Source organism: Orycteropus afer, unplaced genomic scaffold (assembly GCF_000298275.1).
Source record: "Orycteropus afer afer isolate SDZICR_OR568_19922 unplaced genomic scaffold, OryAfe1.0 scaffold00152, whole genome shotgun sequence".
Lineage (NCBI taxonomy): Eukaryota > Metazoa > Chordata > Mammalia > Tubulidentata > Orycteropodidae > Orycteropus > Orycteropus afer.
Window position 1 is genome coordinate 2,828,481 of NW_006921739.1, and position 22,767 is coordinate 2,851,247.

The 22,767-nt window shown below is 36.5% G+C and overlaps 1 protein-coding gene across 1 annotated transcript in view; it reads right to left on the minus strand.

Annotated features, from left to right (window-relative positions):
• COL24A1 (collagen type XXIV alpha 1 chain) overlaps positions 1–22,767 on the minus strand; it is a 586,013-nt gene that overhangs the window by 125,937 nt on the left and 437,309 nt on the right. The window contains exons 39-44 of the mRNA XM_007946195.1: positions 14,785–14,838; positions 14,380–14,433; positions 13,691–13,747; positions 11,364–11,417; positions 907–960; positions 748–801 (exon numbers count right to left, since the gene is read on the minus strand). Of these exons, the coding sequence (XP_007944386.1) occupies positions 748–801; positions 907–960; positions 11,364–11,417; positions 13,691–13,747; positions 14,380–14,433; positions 14,785–14,838 (327 nt within the window). The remainder of the gene's footprint in view (positions 1–747; positions 802–906; positions 961–11,363; positions 11,418–13,690; positions 13,748–14,379; positions 14,434–14,784; positions 14,839–22,767) is intronic.

The following is a 22,767-nucleotide window of genomic DNA, read 5'->3' on the forward strand; positions in this document are numbered from 1 at the left end:
CTTCCTTCCGAGGAGTGGCTGGTGGGTTTGAACCGCCAGCCGTCTGGTTAGCAGGCAAGTGTCTTAGCCACTATGCTACCAGAGCTCCCTTTATTATAATATAGTCCATTTTATTAAGAATTCAACTTCAAATCAATAGCATCTGAATCCAGAATGCCATGAGAAGAAGCAGAGCAGCGATGAACTGATGCCACAAATGAAAAATCCAGTTTAGCTCTACAAGGTTGAGGCAGTATCTATTAATGTGTAGGGAAGGACAAGGCTAAATTCAATGAATCAACAGATTTTTGGCTTGCTTGGTGTCAAATAATTGATTTGTCTTATGGAAAAAAATAATTTAAAACCAATTGTGAATCTGTGTCACATAGTTAAACTATTATTTCCACCCTTACCTTACTAAAACAACTGAATAGTTTGACTGAAATGTTTTTCATTCTCTAATGCTGGTTTTAGTCTCACTGGTATTTTTACTTCAAACAACTTTAGACAATTTTCACAAAGTCAGAATCTACTCATAGGCTTCTGGTAAAGGGAAATGTGAATGGCAGTCAAAACATAGGAATCAATCAATAATCATGTTTTTGCACAGTTATTGACAAACGTCATGAAATGTTTAGATTCCTACAGTGATACCTGCTTTAGGGAGAAAAATGAATGATCATTTGATGACAATAGAGAACAACTTCCTATGTCCCTTCTTTCCCAAGCCTAGCAGACTATAAATTGTGTTAAAGAGCTTCAACTTACTTCAGATCCTCTCTCTCCTTTCAGTCCTTGTTCACCCTGTTCACCTGGCTCACCCTTGAATAGCAACAAAAACAGAAATTACATGTGAAGCAGGAACCAAAAAATTATACTAATGTTAATTGTTTTAGATGCCAGAATTACAGAAAATTCAGTACTCACTGGGGGCCCTTGTTGTCCACTGGCACCTCTTGGTCCTGGTAGACCCACATGACCCTAGGAATAGGAAAAAAAAAATTATTAAATAGAAACACTTGACTTAACAGATAGGTATTATCATTTAAAATGGTAGCAATTTGTTGCAAAATTCAATTTAAATATCATAGAAATTACAATTCTTTCTTGGGGATAGGATAGAACGTAACAGCTAGTATGATGATAACTGAGACAGTGAAGATTCTTTTCCTCATATAAGTCAGTCAATGCAGTGGGTTGAATGGTGACCCTACTGAGAGCCCCTCCACACCCCCAAAAAAGATATGTCTACACCCTAATGTTTAGAATCTGTGAAAGTGACCAAACTTGGAAAAAGTTTTTTTTTTTTTTATGGCAGATGTAATTATATGAAGGATTTCAGGATGAGATCGTACTGGATTATCCAGATGGTTCTTAAATCCAATGACAAGTGTGCTTATAAAAGACACACTGAGGGAAACGGATAGATGACAGAGAAGGTCATGTAAAGATGGAGGCAGAGATTGGAGTGATGTGGACACCAGGACAGTTGCCAAAAGGAAGGATTATTCCTGAGGGCATCCAGAGGGAGTGTGGCCCTGCCAATATCCCTATTTCAGATTCCTGGCCTCCAGAACCTGAGAGAATACGTTGCTGTTGTTTTAAGCCACCCCAAACCAAAATCAAACTCACTGCCATGAAGTTGGAGATGACTCACAGAGACCCCTCCTTGGGTTTCCCAGGAAGTATTGCTACGAGGTAGATTGCCCAATCTTCCTTCCAAGGAGAGGCTGGTGGGTTTGAACCATCAGCCTTCTGGTTAGCAGTTAAATGCTTTAGGTACTAAGCCACACAATTTGTGGCAATTAGTTACAGTCTCACGAAACTAATATAGTCAGTAAACAAAGTAATAAAGCGCTTGAGAACAAATTTCTTTTTTCAACTTATTCCAACTGTAGGTGTGTACTATGGTTTCCATTTTTACAGACTAAATTCATAGGCTTTAGACAGTAATTAAAAAACATTTGGCTGCTAACCACCAGCTGCTCCATACCAGAAAGATGAGGCAGTCAGCTTCCACAAAGATTTACAACCTTGGAAAACCTATGGGGCAGTTCTATTGTGTCTTATAGGGTCACTATGAGTAAGAATGAACTCAATGGCAGTAGGTTTTTTGTTTTGTTTATTTTGGAGAGTAGATTTACTAGGCTAAAGACTAGAAGATTTACTGTAGATAATGCCAAAAACATCAGCTAACTCTGACATCCAGCAATCTGTCATCATCCTAGTTCTCCTAAGGAATGTTGACCAACCACATTTTCCTTTTCAACTGTGTAATCAGAAACTACCAACAACCTGAGGGCATGTCAGGTGAAAGTTATGCAGGAAGAATTCTGTAGGTAATCTCTTTTATGCCCTTCCCTACTGTCCTCTTCACCTCAGATTCCTTTCTTCCTACTCTTTGAATGTTACAGAAAGAATGTCTTGGGAAAGAGTTATCAGGCTTGTTTTTTTCAGAATAAGAGAAGGGAGTGCATGCTGTTTTGGTTACTTCGTGTTGCTCTAACAGAAAAATATCACAAATGGGATGGCTTGAACAAATAGGAGTTTATTCTGATAGTTTTTGGAGGCTAGAAGTCTGAGTTCAAAGTGCTAGGATCTAGTAGCTGGGTGAAAGTCCTCAACCTCGGGCTTCAGCTCTGCCTCTTGCTCCTGGCCCACTAAAGTTGAAGGCTTTTTTTCACTCAGGCAGCTGCTGGCTGCTGAGGCTAACAAACCCAAGGTCAACAGGTAGAAAGGCACAGTCTCAATATTACCAAATAACACAGCAGGCCACTAATTCAAGTCCAGAAAAAGTCCCAAGATTGACAGGGCATGGCAGGCTGCTGAACAATGACTTGGCTACATGCAGGGTTCAAGTGTGCCAAAAAGCTGTAGACCATCTCCAAAGCGTCTCAGACCACATCCCTAAAGCAGCTACTCAGCGGCTCATGGCAGATTCCACCATGGAGTTGATTGCCAGTCTCATCATGGGGAATAACTACCACCAGCTACCCAGCCACTCAACCAGGCCCAGGCAAGTTGATACACAACCTTAACTGCCACACATGCATGTTGTTGTCGTTTGCCACTGAGCCAGACCCGACTCATAGCAACCCCTCCTTGGGTTTCTGAGGCAGTATCACTACAGAAGTAGATTGCCCAACCTTCCTCCCAAGGAGTGGCTGGCCACACATGCATAGACTGACAATATTTACTCTCACAGAAAGGTAAATTGAGCCTTCTTTGTTTGTATTCTGTGGGCAGATGTTCATGGTTTTAAATTTCAATTTCCTTCTGGTCTTAGGCCTTTGAGTTGATTCAGGCTCATAGAGGTCCTATGTAAAACAGAATGAAACACTGCCCTGTCCTGTGCCATCCTCAAAGCCCTTGCCTTGTTTGAGCCCACTGTTGCACCCACTGTGTCAATCCATCTTATCGAGGGTCCTCCTCTTTTTCACTGACCCTCTACTTTACCAAGCATGATGTCCTTCTCCAGGAACTGTTTCTTCCTGATAACACGTCCAAAGTGCTTGAGATGAAGTTTTGCCATCTTTGCTTCCAAGGAGCATCCTGGCTGTACTTCTTCCAAGGCACTATTTGTTTGTTCTCCTGGCAGGCCATGGTATATTTAATATTTTCTGCCAACACCACAATTCTTCTTTGTTCTTCCTTCTTCATCGTCCAGCTTTGATATGTAGATGACACAACCATGCATGCTAAAAGTGAAAAGGACTCGAAGCGCTTACTGATGAAGATCAAAGGCAATAGTTTTGGTACAGATTATACCTCAATATAAAGAAAACAAAAGTCCTCACAACTGGACCAATAAACAACATTATGACAAATGGAGAAAAGATTGAAGTTGTCAAGGATTTCATTTTACTTGGATCCAAAATCACCACTCATGGGAGCAGCAGTCAAGAAATCAAACGATGTATTATTACATTAGGCAAATCTGCTGCAAAAGATCTCTTGGAAGTGCTAAATAGAAAGATGTCACTTTGAGAACTAAGGTGCACTTAACTCAAGCCAGGGTCTTTTCAATAGCCTCATATGCATGTGAAAGCTGGACATCATTCTGACAAAGGAAATGAATTCTACTTAAGGGAGTGAACAGTGGCAAGAAAGAAAGGCTTATTTAGAGAACTTTCTATATAGCACATGGCCACACTAAAGAGAAAAGTATTACTTTGTATGATCCTTAGCATCAAAACAAAAACAGTCTGCAAATAATCTGATCAATCAAGAGGGTGCTTGGTGTGTGGTTCTCAAGTAAATATAATTACTTGTAGGTCACTTATAAAATAGGCTGCATGGGAGAAAAGGCTGGGAAAAGCTGGAGTGAAAGTGAGAGTGAGCATGTAAGCACATGATAAAACTCTTGACTACGATGTCCGATTATGGCTCTACCAAACTGTTGGCTATAGTTTTATAGAGACCTTTTCAGAATGATCATAAAAGAGAGCTATTTTCCCTGCTTTGGGAAGTTTGGATACAAATCTCACCAAAGACAGACCTGCTTTCTAGGAGTTTCACTACAATTGCTCTGGTACACTCCCTTCCAATATGAGTGGACAAAGACCATTTTTATACCATAGTAAATATCATATATGTTATGGTAAATATTGTAGGAAACCTGGTGGTGTAATGGCTAAGGTGCTTGGCTGCTAGCTGGATGTTTGGCAGTTCAAACCCACCACCAGTAAACCCATGAGAGAAAGATATGACAGTCTGCTTCTGTAAAGCTTTACAGCCTTGAAAACCCTGTGGAGCAGGTCTACTCTGTCCTATCAGGTCGTTGTGAGTCAGAATTGACTAGAAGGCAATAGTTTTGTTTTTTGGCATAGTAAGTATTATTCTAAAGTATGTATGACAGGTTATGGGAAGTGATGAATTTTACCCAATGAGTGACTAGATGAGTTGGATTGCTGAGGGTGGCAGTGATTGGGGATGATTTTAAAAGAGAAATAAGCTAAATCTTGAAGGGCAGGTGTTCCAGAGAGTTAAGTTGTACAAGAACTTCCTGGACAAAAGGGATATCATAGAAAACAAATGGAGATTCATCTTAGAGAACATGTTAAGTGGAGAATGGATTTGAGACGTTTATGACTGGGGACAGGGAAACTAGTTAGGAATCTACCGTATTAATCCAGCCCCCTCTCCCCCCCCCAAAAAAACAACTGATAAGACTGAACTAAAGTAGGTATTTAAGAGATATTTAAGTAGATATTTAAGAGGCCTAAAGAACAGGCCAATTCTGTGTGAGAGGAGAGGTGTGTGTGTGTGTGTGTGTGTGTGTGTATAAGAGAGAGAGATAGAAGAGATCCATTTGTGAAACAACAAATTTATATAAAGTGTCAGCTAAATTGGAGTTTTATGGTAAGTGCTAGGAGGATACGCAGGTTTACTTGGATGGAGACTTGGATGGCTGGTGGTACCATTCATTGAACTGAGAACATAAAAAGAGGGGGACCAGATTTGGGGAGAATGATGATGATATGGTTTGGGACACCCTGAGTCTGAGGTACCTGTGGCGATGCTCAACAGGTATTTGGATACGTACGTATCTCTGATGCTAAGTAATGAAGTGAGGATTTAGTTATTGTCTTATTATTTTGTGCAAAAAATTCTGATAAAATAAAAAATTCAAATAAAATAAAAAGAAATTTGAGATAGACTATAATTTATTCAGTGTATTTCTGGCACTTAATCTCATATGAGATTAGCCTGACTTAATCTTGGATGTTTCTGTACATACCTTTAAAAAGTAGATGCTGACAGGATAATACATTTATTCAAACCTTGCTCTTCCAAACCTCAAATGATATTTTCTTGAGCTTATACTATATATATTTTCTTATAGCTCACTGTGTCTATTTTTATACTGATTAAAAGTTATTATTCTGAGTGTCTCATGTATGTGATGTCTATGAGGGCAAGGATTTTGTCTGGAGTGTTCAGTGTTGTATCTATAGTACCTAGATCTTATCCTGGCCCAAAGTAGACACTCAAACATATAAGGAATGACCAGAGACCAATTTTACACTGTGGACATATTATTATACATAACACATAAAATGTATCATGTAATCAATGCCTAATAAGTATTAATTAATGCTAATGAGCAAGACAGTTGATTTTTGCAAGTCTCAAATTCTTCAAGGGGGAAAGAAAAGAATGGTAAGAAGGATCAAAAATAGTTCACAGTCAGATAAAAGCAAAATTTGCTTTATCCATTCCATTTTTTTCTCCAAGAGGATAATAATGAATACACATAAGTGTAAGAATATTTGTGAATTTAAAAGTGTTTTTACAAAGCTTGCTGATTATTCAACCATAAAAAGGAATGAAGTAATAGTATATTCCACATTATGGATAAATCTTGATAAATGTTAAGTGAAAGAAGCCAGACCTGAGGGTATACTTCATAAGATTCCATTTATATAAAATATACAGAATGGACAAATTAACAGAGACAGAAAGCAAACCAGTGGTTACAGGGGCTGGGGACAGAGGGCAATGAAGAGTGATGGCTTAATAGATATTTCTTTTGAGGTGATGAATATGTTCTAGAACTAGATAATGGTAATGGTTGCACATTTAACAAATGTACTAAATGCCATTGAATTGTACATGTTAAAATGATTAAAATGGTGAACCATATGTTATATATGTTGTACCCCACACCCCTACACAAAGTGGTAGTAATGCTAACCATCAGTTTATTGAGTGAAATCATGTTGTTGTAGTCAGGTGCCATCAAGTTGGTTCTGACTTATAGCAACCCTATGCACAACAGAATGAAACATTGCCTGGTCCTATGCCATTTTCACAAATGTGCTACATTTGAGCCCATTATTGTAGTCACTGGGAACTCTGGTAGCATAGTGGCTAAGACACTTACCTGCTGACCAGACGGCTGGCGGTTCAAACCCACCAGCCACTCCTCGGAAGGAAGGTTGGGCAATCCTACTTCCGTAGTGATACTGCCTCGGAAACCCAAGGAGGGGTCGCTATGAGTCGGGTTTGACTCGACGGCACATAACAACAACAACAACAACAACAACAACATTGTAGTCACTGTGTCAATCCATTTCACTGAGGAACTTCTTCTTTTTCACTGACTCTACTTTACCATGCATGATACCCTTCTTCAGGGACTGGTCCCTTCTGATAACATGTCCAAAGTACATGAGACAAAGTCTTGCCATCATGGTGTCTAAGGAGCATTAAGGTTATATTTCTTCCAAGACAGATGTGTTTGTTATTCTGCCACGCAGTCCGTGGTATATTTAATATTATTTGCCAACACCATAATTCAAAGGCATCAACTCTTCTTTGTTGTTGTTGTTGTTGTTATGTGCCGTCGAGTCGGCCCCGACTCAGCGACCCCTCCTTAGGTTTCCAAGGCAGTATCACTACGGAAGTAGGATTGCCCAACCTTCCTTCCGAGGAGTGGCTGGTGGGTTTGAACCACCAACTGTCTGGTTAGCTGGCAAGTGTCTTAGCCACTATGCTACCAGAGCTCCCTCAACTCTTCTTTAGTCTTCCTTATTCATTGTTCAGCTTTTCCATGCATATGAGTTGATTAAAAATACTATGCCTTGGGAGGCACACCTTAGTCTTCAAAGTCACGTTTTTGCTTTTTAATACTTTAAAGTGGTCTTTTACAGCAGATTTACCCAGTATAATACGTTGTCTGATTTCTTGACTGCTGCTTCTTGACTGGGAATTGTGGATCCAAGTAAAATGAAATCCTTGACAAATTTAATCTTTTATCATGATGTTGCTTATTGTTCCAGTTGTGAGGATTTTTGTTTCTTTATGTTGAGGTGTAAATCTCATCAGTGCTTCAACTCCTCTTCACTCTCAGTAAGCAATGCTACATCATGTGCATTTTGTAGGTTGCTAATCCATCTTCTTGGATTATTTTTTCAGAATACAAATTGAACAAGTATGGTGAAAAGATATAACCCTGATACACACCTTTTCATATTTTAAATCATACGGTATCTCCTTGCTCTGTTCAAACACCTGCCTCTTGATCTATGTACAGGTTCCACATGAGCACAATTAAGTGTTCTGAAATTCCCATCCTTTGCAATGTTATCCATTATTTGCTATGATCCACACAGTTGAACACCTTCACACAGTCAATAAAACATAGATAAACATCTTTCCAATATTTTCAGCTAAGATTCATCTGATATCAGTAATGATATCCCTCATTCCATGTCTTCTTCTGAATCCAGCTTGAATTTCTAGCAGTTTCCTGTTGATGTATTACTTCAGCCATTTTTAAATTATCTTTGGCAAAATGTTACTTCGATATGAAATCACAGCAGTACAACATCCATTTTAAAAAGTAAAGACTTTAAAAACATCACCTGGATAAAATTGTGCTTGGGAAGACTTGCTATGGGAGAAGTATGGATATTTCTTGACTTCCAGATGCCTAAGCAATGAAATTATTGTGTTTTTTCAGACACAAGATGGCTGACAGTTTAGAGGAGAACCATCAACAAATGATAAAGGAGCCCTAAAACCTAAGGAGATAGGATGAAATAAGAAAGGAAGATGTGGATCAAGCTGGTTCATAAAATATCACAACTGCAAACTTAATCAGGGAATATGTGGAATGAGAAGGAAGAATAGATTTCATAGTTAGACTGTTGTTGCTATGTGCCATTGAGTTGGGGAAAAGTTTCTCTCTGATGAAGAAATTTTAGAGAATGTCTAACTATCTAGAATAATGAGAGCAGATTTTTTCTTCTGGTAGCTGGTGAAGAGATTAATTTCTTTTTCCAAAACCATAATTTACTGCTCATTTTCCAGTACAGATACTGAATAAGCTAGGAGCCCCTGGGTGGTTCAAATGGTTAACACTCTGTCTTGTTTCTCTAGTGCTGCTATAACAGAAATACTACAGGTGAGTGGCTTTAAGAAAAAGGAATTTATTCTCTTACAGTTTAGGAAGCTAGAAGTCCAAATTCGGAGTGTCAGCTCTAGGAACTAGGCGAAGGTCCCTTGACCTTGGGCTTCAGCTCTACCTTTTGTTGTAGGCCCATTGGACTTAGAGGTGTCTCTTACTCATGCAGCTGCTGGCTGCTGAGGCTGATGAACCCAAGGTCAACAGGTAAAATAGTACAATCCCAAGATCAGCAGTCAACACTGCAGGCTATTGGTTCAAGTCCAGAAACTGGAGATGAGGACTTGGCCAAATGCAGGATCCAAAATACACCAAAAAGCTAGAGACCTTCCTCAAAGTTTCTCCATATATACTGGAAGCAGTCGACAGCCCGAAGGCAACTACTTAGCTGCTCACAGAAGATTCAACTATGGAGGTGATTACAATCTCATTATAGGGAATAACTATATCCAGCTGCCACATACTCAAAACCACTGCCCAGTTGACACTTAACCTTAACTATCACATGCTCAGCTGCAAAATAAAAATATAAGAGGTTCAAGTCTACCCAGAGGCACCTCAGAAGAAAGGACTGGTGATCTGTTTTTGAAAAATCCGCCACTGAAAATCCCGTGGAGTATAGATGTATTCTTATACAAATGGGACTAATATGGGTCAGAGTTGACTCTATGGCAACAGATTTTTGGTTTATATTGATGAAGTTGGCAAATATTTTATAGGAAAGAAGATATTGCAAGAACCTAATTTTCCTGAGAATATGTTAAGTCATGCACAGAACTACCTAAGAAAATTAAAAAGGCTTTTCAATTTATGCTGGAAGCAACTGGATTAGCTTCTCAGCCCAAAAAGGTAATTTCAAATAAATCTACTGAATTCTTTGGATTAGAAAATACTTGTAGATCCAAACGTTATCTAAGTTGGAAACACAACACATACAACATTTAAAAAAAAAAGATTCTCTAAGAATGTTGTTGTTGTTATGTGCTGTTGAGTCAGACCCAACTCATAGCAACCCCTCCTTGGGTTGCCGAAGCAGCATCACTATGGAAGTAGACTGCCCAATCTCTAAGAATAGAAAATATAAAATGGCCATCACAAGAATTTCAAAGACATTTAGAAGTATTGTCAACATTGCTTCAAAGAAGGTTTTAGGGAGTGAAAGTAAATTTTCCAGATTCTTTTGGCTTGAGAAAATCAGTTCATTAATAATAACAACTGACCAACAAGCTTGTCCATTCAATCTGACTATTCTAAGTGGCCATTTCAGACATGATCACAGAAATTTTATCTTGAAGGAAGGTTGTATTGGATCAATTAGCCCATCAATTAATTATTAGAAAACCTATTATGTACAGGGCTCAGAATTAAATTTTGTATAAGAAAGAAAATATTTATATTAAAATTGGGCATAAAAGACACCTGCACATTAGAAAATAATTAGCATAAAAATTAGCAAATAGGATGATAAAATATTTGTATTAAGTCATGACACTAAATATTAAAGGATCACAGAAGAGGGGAATATTGCTGTTAGTCAGGTGAGTGTGGGTCAAGGGAAAATGGAGTCTCAGTTATGAAGGACAGATAGGATTTATGGAAGTGAAGATGAAAGAACAGCAGGGAACATTGTGCGCAAAGAAGTAAGACAGGAACTGTAGGGAGCAAGTTAGCAGATGATATTTTTGCTTAGCAAAAGGCATTGTAAATAGAGAGGGAAGAAACATAAGGCAGGAATACAGAACATCCTTAACACAAATGTACTTATAAAAACTGACACAATAAACTCTGACACACTGTCTAATGTAATTACAACTGCTCAAGTTGATCTCATAAAATTCTCCTAAGGAATAAAAGAGGATATGAATTGACATAAGGCTTGAGAGTATTATGACATTCATACATCTATTTGACAACCACTGAATTCCTACTTTATACCAGGAACTTAGTGTTCTAGAAGTTAAGGTTGTAATGATGAAAAGGACAGACAAAATTTCTGTTCTTATGAATCTTACAGTTTAGAGGAAGAAAGACAATAAGTAAGGAAACAAAAAATTAAAGTGATTAAGATATTTTAGATAGCACTAAGTGCCATGAAAGAAATCAGTAATATGATATAAAATGATGGTTATATATCTACTTTACATAGGGTAATTAGAGGAGGACTCTCAGAAGGTTATATTTCAGCTAATATCTGAATGATGAAGAAAAAAGCAGCAGTGGAAAGAGAGAGGAAAGAAGATCTTCAGCAGAAGGAACAGACAATGCAAAGAGATAGGCTTCTTCTGGACTGAAAAATAAGACAATACTATCTCAATTTCATTCTGTTGTACATAGTATCACTATGAGTCAGAACTAACTCAATGGTATCTAGAACAAGTACATCAATGATGCTTATTTTCATTTGAAACTGAGCAGAACCATAGAGAATCCTACTGAAATTTAGGAATAAGGTGTATAACTTTGCAGCAATTACCTTATACCCCTCTGCTCCAGGCCCTCCTCTCTCTCCTCGTTCCCCTATTGGACCCTACAGAGACCATAAACAAGAACAATAAATGCCACAGCTTGATTTAAGTATTCATGAATGAAGATCATAAAATGAATATAAATTATTCTTTTGCCAAAAATATGAAGATATGGCATAAACCAAATGCAGAGTAATATGTTTAGTTCTACTAAATAATTTCAAAAGACTGAATTTCAATAACACCAATAATATCATCAAAATATGCTAAGCACTGAACTGTCTAAAGAGAATCACATAATGATCTTGTCAGGAAAAATACTGAACAAATGAAGTTCAATTCAAAAATATGAATTTTCAGATGCATTTTTACTTAATGTTAAAATTACGGAAAAATTGAATCAGGAACATGCAGTCACTTAATATCATTAATTATATGTGGTTATATTAAATGATATTGTAAAAAGTATTTAATAGTTAATCTTACTTTACCATTCACCAGAAATTCTACTTATTTATTCTTTAATCTGTGAAATTTTTAAACTCCAAGGCACAAGTTAACCTAATAAAAATTATACTTATTAACTTTAGTCTTCAATGCAGAAATTAACCTATTAAATTTGCACTTACTAATTTTTTCTAATCATTTCTAGTATCAAATCTTTTATATGATAAAGTTGTTCAAAGTAACTACTATGAAATGCACTTGAAATATTTGCTATTGCAAACTAGCACCTATTGTCTTAAGAGATACTCAAATTGAAATTAGCTGGCAAAACCATAGAATTTATTATTGAGCATTAATTGAAAAATTTAAGCTTATTCTTATATGGATGAAGTTATTAGACATAAAATAAAGACAATAATCTCTGGTTCTGCTTTAATTATTTAAGATATTCTTGGTTTAAGTTCCATGCCTGCTCCCTATCTATAGTTATAGTGTGTTTCTAGGACAAAATTCCCACTGTTAAGCTAGACTTTTAATATATTTCAGGTAACATTCTTTAAAACTGACCTGAATCTGGAGAAAAACAAGCACTACTTTATTCCACTTGACAATGTTTTTTCCATTTGCTTTTAAGCTTTTGCTTTATTCCCAAATTCTTTCCCTCATTTAGAAGTTTGGAGAGACTAAAACATATTTGAGGGAGATCATTACATATCATTTGTTATAGATAAGTATGAGATGGCTTATTGTATTTTTATGCGAGCAACACACATACTACATGGTTGTTATACACTGCAACCCCCTCACTTGTTAGTTTCTATGCATGTGCAAGTTATTTACCTGGATACCTTAGTTTGCAAAAAAATATGGTATATGAAATGGCTTCATTTAATAAAAAAAATTCTAGACTCTTCCCCTATTTCTTAAACAAAGTGTTACTTTCAACTCTTTCCAAAGGACCAAACCAAACTATCAAGAATGACTACACATTCTGATCCTTCTGCCTTAGGATTCTTTTATCCTAAATCACAATAACTATGTGAAAATAGAAAATTAAACCAATTAAATTTATTTTTTTGTGAACTAAGCATTTTTATTCCACCCATTTAATTTGTGCATATTTTTGAGGCATTATTTAATCAAAGTTTTGCTTTATTAACACAGAAACAGCTACTCAGATAATCAAAGCTACAAGAACAGCTACTTTTAAAAAAAACTGGTTAAAGTTGGTCTTTGAAATTCTTAATTAGAAGACTATATCAGTGATATAAAAGTCTTGATTCTAATAACTAGTTAAAAGGGTTTGAAATCATTTGGCAATTATGTATAAACTATTATAAAAAGTGTACAAATCCTATTTTTTTAATACTTTAGAAATAAATCTGAATTTGGTAATCTAAGGAATATCTGCTCTAAAATGTCTACAGTGTGCAATTTTTCAGTAATCTATAAAAGGTAGTTATCATGCATTCAGTGTTCAAAGTTAGATTTGGGAAGTCACTGTTTCAACTCTATATACTATGTTATGGATCTTGACCTGGATATAATTTAAGGCTTTCATATTATTTAGATGTTGTTATCACAAACAGGGAGCTCTGGTGGTGTAGTGCCTGAGGCATTTGACTGTTAACCAGAAGGCTGGTGGTTCAAACCCACCAGCTACCTCTCGGAAGGAAGACTGGGCAATCTACTTCGATAATGATACTGCCTCGGAAATCCAAGGAGGGGTCACTATGAGTTGGATAATGCTTCCATGTTAAACCATGTTATAAAAATAAGAAAATAAAGCTCTTTGAAAAGATGAGATTAGTGTTCTGAATCTATTTTATTTATCTATATAATTGCATTTTATTTTGAAGTATCAAAATAATTTTAGAAAAAGACCTACTGGTTCACCTCGAGGCCCAGGTGATCCTAGGACTGTGTTATCTTCTCCTGAGTAGCCCTAAAATGAAAATAATGATTTAGAACACATAACGAAATTAATAAAATAACCTTAAAAGTATGTAGCCTATTAATTTCTAATATGTTAGGAAATACACAATCTGGTTTTGTCTTTTTCAAATGTAAGACTTTTATTGAGAGACTTAGCATATGATATTTCATGCATAGTTATAATATAAATATGGCTCTGCTTGGAAGTGCCAGTTGGCTTAAATTAGGAATTTTCTCAGAATCAAGTTTTCAATGATTTTGTGAATTAAGAGTCTTGTAGTGGTTATTCCTAAGTCATCAGAACATTTTAACATAAATGTCGTATAATTTGTCATTTAACCTAGAGTCTCACAAGCTCTTAAAGTAAGTAATTTTGCTTTTACAGAGCTTTACAAATTGTAATGCATTTACCCATATGTTATTTTACCTCAATCTCAAAATAGCATATGGCAACATTTTGATTATTTATTTGAATTTTAGCCCCCGATATTTATTTTTCTTCGAGAATCTCTAATACTTCCAAAGTTGAAAAATGTTTCTTTTATTCCTTGAGAATATTTCCATTCATTCTTTTAGAAAGAATTAATAACTTTAATATTTAATTTTTGGGATTAAAAAGGTAGCATACACATACACACACACCTTTTCTCCTTTAGGTCCTGGTAACCCAGAAAGTCCTGGTTGACCTTGATGGCCCTAAGAAAGGGACAAGTCAGCAGATATTTCCTGTATTATTTGTATATTCTCTACCTCATACCACTAAGCCCATACCGTTAGAAATTAAGCTACTGTATTCTGAAATAAAAAAGAAGATTCACTCTATAGGGAGATGGTACAGGACAAGGTAACATTTTGTTGTTATATATTTAAGGTCATTATGGGTTGGAGTAGACCAGATGGAACTAACTATTGGGAGATGAGGGCTAAATATTTTAGAAAGTTTTATGAGAGAGATTTCATCTTAATTTGAATATTTGGGATAATATCTTTAACATAAATGCTTTCAGGCAAATATATACCCGCCTATTTCCAATTAGAAATATTTACCCTATATCCTGGAATCCCTGGTTCTCCATTAGGACCCATCAATCCTAAGTGTCCCTATAAAACAAAGTAAATATTAGTGAGACAACCGATAATTGTTTAAATCTTTAAATTTAAGCTTCTATTATTTAAATTGTTCCTTTTAGCTTTTTCATGGTTTGAAATTCTAGCTAGTCTGAAATGAAGGAAAACAAAAAATGCCCTCAACTTCTGTCTTACTTTTCTTCTGAACACAAAAGTCACACACACACACACACACACACACACACAATCTCTTTGGTTTACTTCTGGAATAAACATCCTTAATCATATTAAGAGAAATACTGAGTTGTTGAATCCTTCTAGCTTCTGGAAAATTCTTGAAAAGTAGTGTGTATGTGTCAAAGTTTGTGGCAGATGTGTATAACTTATTATTAGAGAGTAAAGCCTGATAATTTTTTTTCTATACTGTCATTATAGAATCAACGAAATTTCCATACTCATTAATAGTTTCAGATGCTTTGATGAATATGGCTTCAGTCCTGGTCAAAATTGTTAAAACAGAAATGGTTGACAACTTATATGTAACAATCACCCCGTGATTACTCTTATCATCAACATTTTATAAATGAGGCACTCATATAAATTAAAGGCTAGTGAGTAAATGTCCCTAAACTAACCTAAAGAGAAGATGGCTCAGATATTTGAAAAAAAACAATAATAATCCTAAAAATATCTAATCTTTCATAGCATTAAAAGAGTTCCATATCAGTGCTTCTATTTGTGCCTTAAACAAATAAAAGATGAAAAAATTAGTGTACAGAATAGGTATGTGACTTGCCAAATACCCCAGTAACCAGATACTAAAACTGGATCTCCTTATCCTGCAGTATTCCTCATGTGAACATTCTGCTTCACTATATATGATGATTTCTTTAAACTCTCAGCTTTATAAAAAGTTCAGAATTAATTATTAATAATTATTAATTAATTATAATTAATTATAATTATCACAATTAATTATTAATAGTTATTTATTATCAGTAAACATTCAATTATTAATAAGTAAACTTAGACCAACTTTTCAGTTTAAAACAATAACTTTACAAAATCAATTATTAAAAAAACTGGTAAGAGTTCAGCCATTCTCTAGGTGAACAACTGAGACCAGAACGCAACTACTGAAAGCTAATTGAACTACTGATTGAAAATAACATAAAGAAAGTTGGTGAAGCTCTCTAAGAAGCTGGTGCATATTGGGTGAAGATAGCTGAATGAAATATGCTCATATCTGCAATCCCATCCAAAAATATTCCTGAAAAGAAAGTGATTTGTTTGTTTATAATAACATGTTTGTAACAACAGCACTGAAAAACAAATAAGTGTCATCAGTGGGCCAAAATTTTGTTGTTTGAGATATGAAACTAGAGCTGAAAACATGCAAAGAAGAAAACTGCTGCAGATGTGGACATGCTCTCAAAGAAGTTTCAAACTCAGAAACCAATAGATTAAAGGGACAGGATGAGGTCAGGGCAATAATCAGGATGTTTAATTGAGAAAAGGAATCGGACTTGCAAGGTTAGAAGGTTCTCACACTCTCCTAATGGTGCTAGGCAACTGACAGCAATAACATTTGCCTATGGGATAAATTAGCGTGGGTAATGCTGCCAAAAGGTAGGCAGCACCAAAGGTTGCTGCTGACTCCAAACAGAAGAAACAGGTAGCTTCATATGTATTTCTTAAATAAATTGAAGAAACTGAAAATAAACAAGCAAGGCATTCAATTTAAAAACATACACAAGATGGCATCCTGTTAATGCACTCCACCTCATCCCTCTAAAACAGAGATCTGGAAAAACAAGTGGAAACAGGTAGAAATAATGATCCTGGAATTCTGAGTATCAAATAAGAGAATAAAGAATTAGATCTGATTAGAAAGGGAGATGGAGTGAGATTAGTTACTGGTGAGAAAAGAAGCCAGGATAGGTGGAAGAGTTGCCATTTTAAGCACAGAAGTATTAAACAGAAAAAACAACTTCATAAAATCCATATGGTGATAAAGACACAGTGTAGACAGATAAGGAAGAATTCAATGTGAACAGAGCAGGGAGGGGAATGTGCAGGGAAGTGGGACAGACTTATAGTGGTTGGAGAATGAGGAAGGAGTCAGAGAAAGGGAATGAAACAAGTCACCACTAGTATGCAGTGGATAAGGCATTTGGCTGCTAAACAGAAGGTTGGCAGTTCAAACCCACAGCCACTGTGCAGAAGGAAGATGAGGCAATTTAGTTCCATAAAGATTTACAGCCTTGGAAACCTAATGGGGGCTGCTATGAGTTGGAATTGACTAGATAGAAGGGAGTTTGGTCTTTTGGTTTTTAGAGTAGACACTAGTCATTTGGGCTGTGTTGGAGCAGCCTGTGTTGGAGCAGTTGAAGCCAGGCTCAGGATAGCCTCTTGCCTGACTGAATCTGAATAATGGCTGCATGCACCCAGAAGGACATCAGACTCACACTAATGAACTGCAAATGGAGAACTACAGTCTCCCATCTAGCAAACATACATTTTCCTTGTGCCTAGAGGTAAACAGTCTTTCTGCCTCCACTAACCTGGTGGTGAGAGAAGCCCTGCCACCTTCTGTCTGGAACTCTGGCCACCTTCACAACAGACTAGCTACCCCTGACAACCAGCCTCTAACAGAGTCAGCTGCTGAGGCTTTCCTGCCTGGTGCCTGAGGCACTGATAGATCTTTGTCATATTGAACACAAGGAGAATACCTCTATAGCCTCCTCTCTCAGAGGTACCCACTGACTCCAGGCACCTTCTACCTCTGTGAGGGGAGAAGGTTGTGGCCTTTCACTGTCGTCTGGGCAGCAGTTGGATAAATAGCTGTGTGTAGCCAGAAGGGTGCCAGACCCACACTACTGAGTCACAACTAGTGAGCAGGTAATACCTGAAGAACAGATAATAGATCCATCTGGAATTCAAAAGAGATTATATACTTTCTCAGTTCCAAGAAGTATAATTTCCCTGTGAATAGGGGCAAAACCTCTTCCTGCTATAACCAAGCCAGTGGCTATGGAAGTCCTGCCTGGATCCCACAACCACATCCTCTACAGCTTAGCCACCCTCAACAACCCATTCCAAAAGACAGACCCAGGGGCTGTATGTCTCCATTCTGTACTTCTATCCTTGGTTGATCTTTCTCACACTGGGCACAAGAGGCACACACCTGCAGCTTTCTCTCTTGGAGGTGTCCACTCACATAGGGTCCTTTCACCTCTGTGGGCACACATCCCAGAGGATCATTGGTTTGTGCCACAACTGCCTGCTCCCAGGGCTGCTGGATAACTATAACTACAACACTCTCCCTTCTCAGCTTCTTTACTTTTCCCTTATTATCAATATTATTATTTTATACTTTTCCCTTATTATTTTATACTTTTCCCTTATTATTATTATTATCATTTCAAAATCACTTTCCTCTTTTTCTTTTCCCCAATTTTTCTGATTGGATATGCTAAAGTGTCTGGTTGTGTGGATCATAACAAATTATGGATAACATTGAGAAGAAAGGAAATTCCAGAACATTTGATTGTACCTATGAGGAACTGGTACATGAACTAGAAGGCTGTCATTTGAACAGAACAAGGGGATACTGCATGTTTTAAAATCAAGAAGCGAGTGCATCAAGTTTACATCTTTCACCGTACTTATTCAAACTGTATGCTGAGCAAATAATCTGAGAAGCTGGATTATATGAAGAAGAATGTGGCATCAGGATTGGAGGAAGACTCATCAACAACTTGAGATATGCAGATGACACAACTTTGCTTGCTGAAAGTGAGGATGACTTGAAGCACTTACTGATGAAGATTAAAGACTACAGTCTACCATATGGATTACACCTCAATATGAAGAAAACAAAAATCCTCACAACTGGTCCAATAAACAGCTTCACAGTGGATAGAAAAAAGATTGAAGTTGTCAAGGACTTCATATTACTTGGTTCTACAATCAACACCAATGGAAGCAGCAGTCAAGACATCATACAACATATTGCATTAGGCAAATCTGCTGCAAAAGACCTCTTTCAAGTAATGAAGAGCAAAGATGTCTCCTTGAAGACCAAAGTGTGCCTATCCCATGCCATGGTATATTCAATCACCTCATATGCATGTAAGAGCTGGACAATGATTAGGAAGGCTGAAGAAGAGTTGATGTTTTTGAGTTGTGGTGCTGACAAAGAATGCTGAAATTACCGTGAAACAAATGAGCACATAATGAACAAATAAAAACAACAACTTCAAAATGTCTGAGGCAAGAGACAATAAAAAGAAAACACATTGGCACAGAAAAATATTTGGAACAAAGAAACTGTTAACACTACAATAAAAAACACACAAAAAAATGATAGCAGTAAATTCACATCTATCATTAATTACACTGATTGTGAATGGATTCAATACACCAAGAGAAAGACAGTACAGGAGTGGATAAGAAAACAAGATACATCAATATGCTACCTACAAGAGCATATTGATAAAAATAAATTAAAGAGAGAGATAAAAATGAATTAAAATTCAAGAGATAGAAAAAAAATATCAAAGTAATGGTGCCCAAGAAAGAGCAGGAGTGGCAATATCAATTTCTGATAAAATAGACTTCAAGGTGAAACCAGCACAAGGGACAAAGAAGGGCATTATATTATGATAAAAGAGTCAATTGACCAAGAGGACATAACCATAATAAATATCTATGCACCCAATGAAACAGCTCCAAAATACATAAAGCAAACATTAGCTGAAAGAAGAAATAAACAAGTTTGCAATAGTAGTAGGAGACTTCAACATACTATTTTCAATGAAGGACAGAATAACTATAAAAAAAAATTGAACAAAGATACAGATAATCTCAACAGCATAATCAATTAAATTGACCTCATAGATATATACACAATATTGCAGACAACAAAATCAATACACATTCTTTTCCAATGCACATGAATCATTCTCCAGAATAGACATATGTTAGGCCACAAAGCAAGTGTCAATAAATTTCAAAACATTCAAATACTGCAAAGCATTTTCTTAGATCACAATGCTATGAAATTAGAAATCAACAATAGGAAGATCAAGGGAAAAAAACCCAAACACATGGACACTTAATAAGACTCTCCTTAAAAAATACTGGTTAACAGAAGAAAGAAAAGTTAATTTCTTTGAATCAAACAAGGATGAAAACAAAACATACCAAAACCTTTGGGACACAGCAAAAGCAGTGATCAGAGAGCAATTTATAGCAATAAATGTACACATCAAAAAAACCAAAAAACCAAAAATACAGCCAAAATCAACATCTTACCCAGTATCTCCAACAACTACAAAAAGAAATAAATGAAATAAATGAAACAGAAAATAATAGAAAGAATTAACAAGACTAGAAGTTGGTCCTTTGAAAAAATGAGTAAAATTGACAAACCACTAGCAGATTTAACAAAGGAAAAGGAGAAGATGTAAACAACATGAATAAGAAATAAAATGGGAGAGATCATAGCAGAACCAACTGAAATTACAAGGGTAATATCAGGATAGTAAGAAGAACCATACTCTAACACATTTAAAAATATAGAAGAAAATGACAGATTTTTAGAAACAAATTACTTACCTAGACTAACACAGACTGAGAATTTGAACAGACCCCTAACAAAAGATGAAATTGAATAGGTTATAAGAAAAAAAAAAAAAAAAAACCAACAAAAAAGGCCTGGCCCAGATGGTTTCCCTGGAGATTTCTCCCAAATATCAGAGAAGAGCTCACACCAATCCTATTCAAACTACATAGAAAAGGATGGAATCCTCCTAAACTCCTAAATTCATTTTATGAAGCAAGCATAACCCTGATACAGAAAACCAGGGAAAGAAACCTCTAGAAAGAAAACTACAGACCAATATCCCTCATGAATATAGACATAAAAAATCATCAACAAAATCCTAGCTAATAGACTCCAACAACATATCAAAAGTGATAAATCATGACCAAGTGGCATTCATACTAGGTATGCAAGGATAGTTCAACTTTAGAAAAATAATCAATGTAACCCAGCACATAAGTAAAATAAAGAAAAAGAACCACTTGATTACATCACAATCTACTTCTGTAAAGATTTACTGCCATGGAAGCCCAAGGGGGATCACTATGGGTTGGAATTGACTTGATGGCAGTGAGTTAGGTTTTTCTTTTCTTTCTTTTTCTTTTTTTTTCATCATATCAATTGATGCAGAGAAGCTGTTTGATAAAATCCACTACCCATTCCTGATAAAAAGCCTCAGAAAAAATAGGAATAGAAGGGAAATTCCTCAACATAATAAATGGAGCTCTGGTGGTGTAGTGCCTAAGGCATTTGACTGCTAACCAGAAGGGTAGTGGTTCACACTCACCAGCCACTTCTTGGAAGGAAGGCTGGGCAATCTGCTTCTGTAGAGCCACTGCCTTGGAAACCCAAGGAGGGGTCACTATGAGTGGGGTCTGACTCGACGGCAGTGAGTTCGTGAGTATGCAAAACCAACAGCCAACATTATTCTCAATGGAGAGAAACTGATAGCATTCTCCATGAATGGTAACCAGACAATGATGCCCTCTATCATCAATTCTATTCAACACTGTACTGGAAGTAATCCTAGCCAGGGCAATAAGACAAGAAAAGGAAATAAAAGGCATGCAAATTTGTAAGGAAGAAGTAAAGCTATCTCTATTTGCAGATGTTATGATTCTATACATATAAAATCTCAGAGACTCAGCAAGAAAACTACTGGAACTAATTGAAAGTCTTAGCAGAGTGGTTGACACAACATACAAAAATCAGCTGAATTCCTCTACATCAACAAAGAGATCTCTGAAAAGGAAATAAGGAATACAAACCATTTACAATAGCTACCCAAAAAGATCTCTGGTAGCATAGTGTCTAAGGCACTTGACTGCTAACCAGAAGGCTGGTGGTTCAAACCCACCAGCCACTCCTCGGAAGGAAGGTTGGGCAATCCTACTTCTGTAGTGATACTGCCTCGGAAACCCAAGGAGGGGTCGCTATGAGTCGGGGCCGACTCGATGGCATATAACAACAACAACAACAACCCAAAAGATAAAATACTTAGGAATAAACCTTACCAGGGACTCAAAAGATCTATACAAAGAAAACTACAAAACACTATTATAATAAACTGTAAGAGACCTACATAAATACAAGAACACATCATGCTCATGGACAGGAGGACTGAACATTGTGAAAATGTCAGTACTGCCCAAAGCAGTCTATATGTTCAGTATAATCCCAATCCACATTCCATTATCATTATTTTAGGACATGGAAAAACCAATCACTAATTTTATATGGAAAGAAAAGAGACTTCAGATAAATAAAGCACCAATGAAGAAGAATAATAAAGTAGGAAGTCTCGCACCACCCTATCTCAAAACTTACTATACAGCCACAGTTCTCAAAACAGCCTGGTATTGATACATAGATCAGTGGAACAGAATTGAGAATCTAGAAATAGATTTGTCCACCTATGGTCAGCTGGTCTTTGACAAAAGGGTGAAATCCATTAAATGGGGAAGAGACAGTCTCTTTCGCAAATGGTGCTAGCAAAACTGGATATCCATTTGCAGAAAAATGAAACAAGATCCATACTTCACACCATATACATCTTTGATTCAAGGTGAATTAAAGACTTAAATGTAAAATCTAAACCTATGAAGTTCATCAAAGAAAAAATAGGAGCAAACTTAGGGGTCCTAATTAATAGACCATCAAACAAATAAAAACGCACAAACAGCAGAAGATAAACTGATGAGTGGTAACCTGAAAATTGAATTCTTATGTGCATGCTAAAACGGCAAGGAGGCCACATGTTCTGACCTCCTCTAATCCCACAAGAGGAAGACAGGATTACCAACAGTAACCCAAGGCCTATTACTGCAAGGCCAGACATGCTGCCTCCCTCCAGC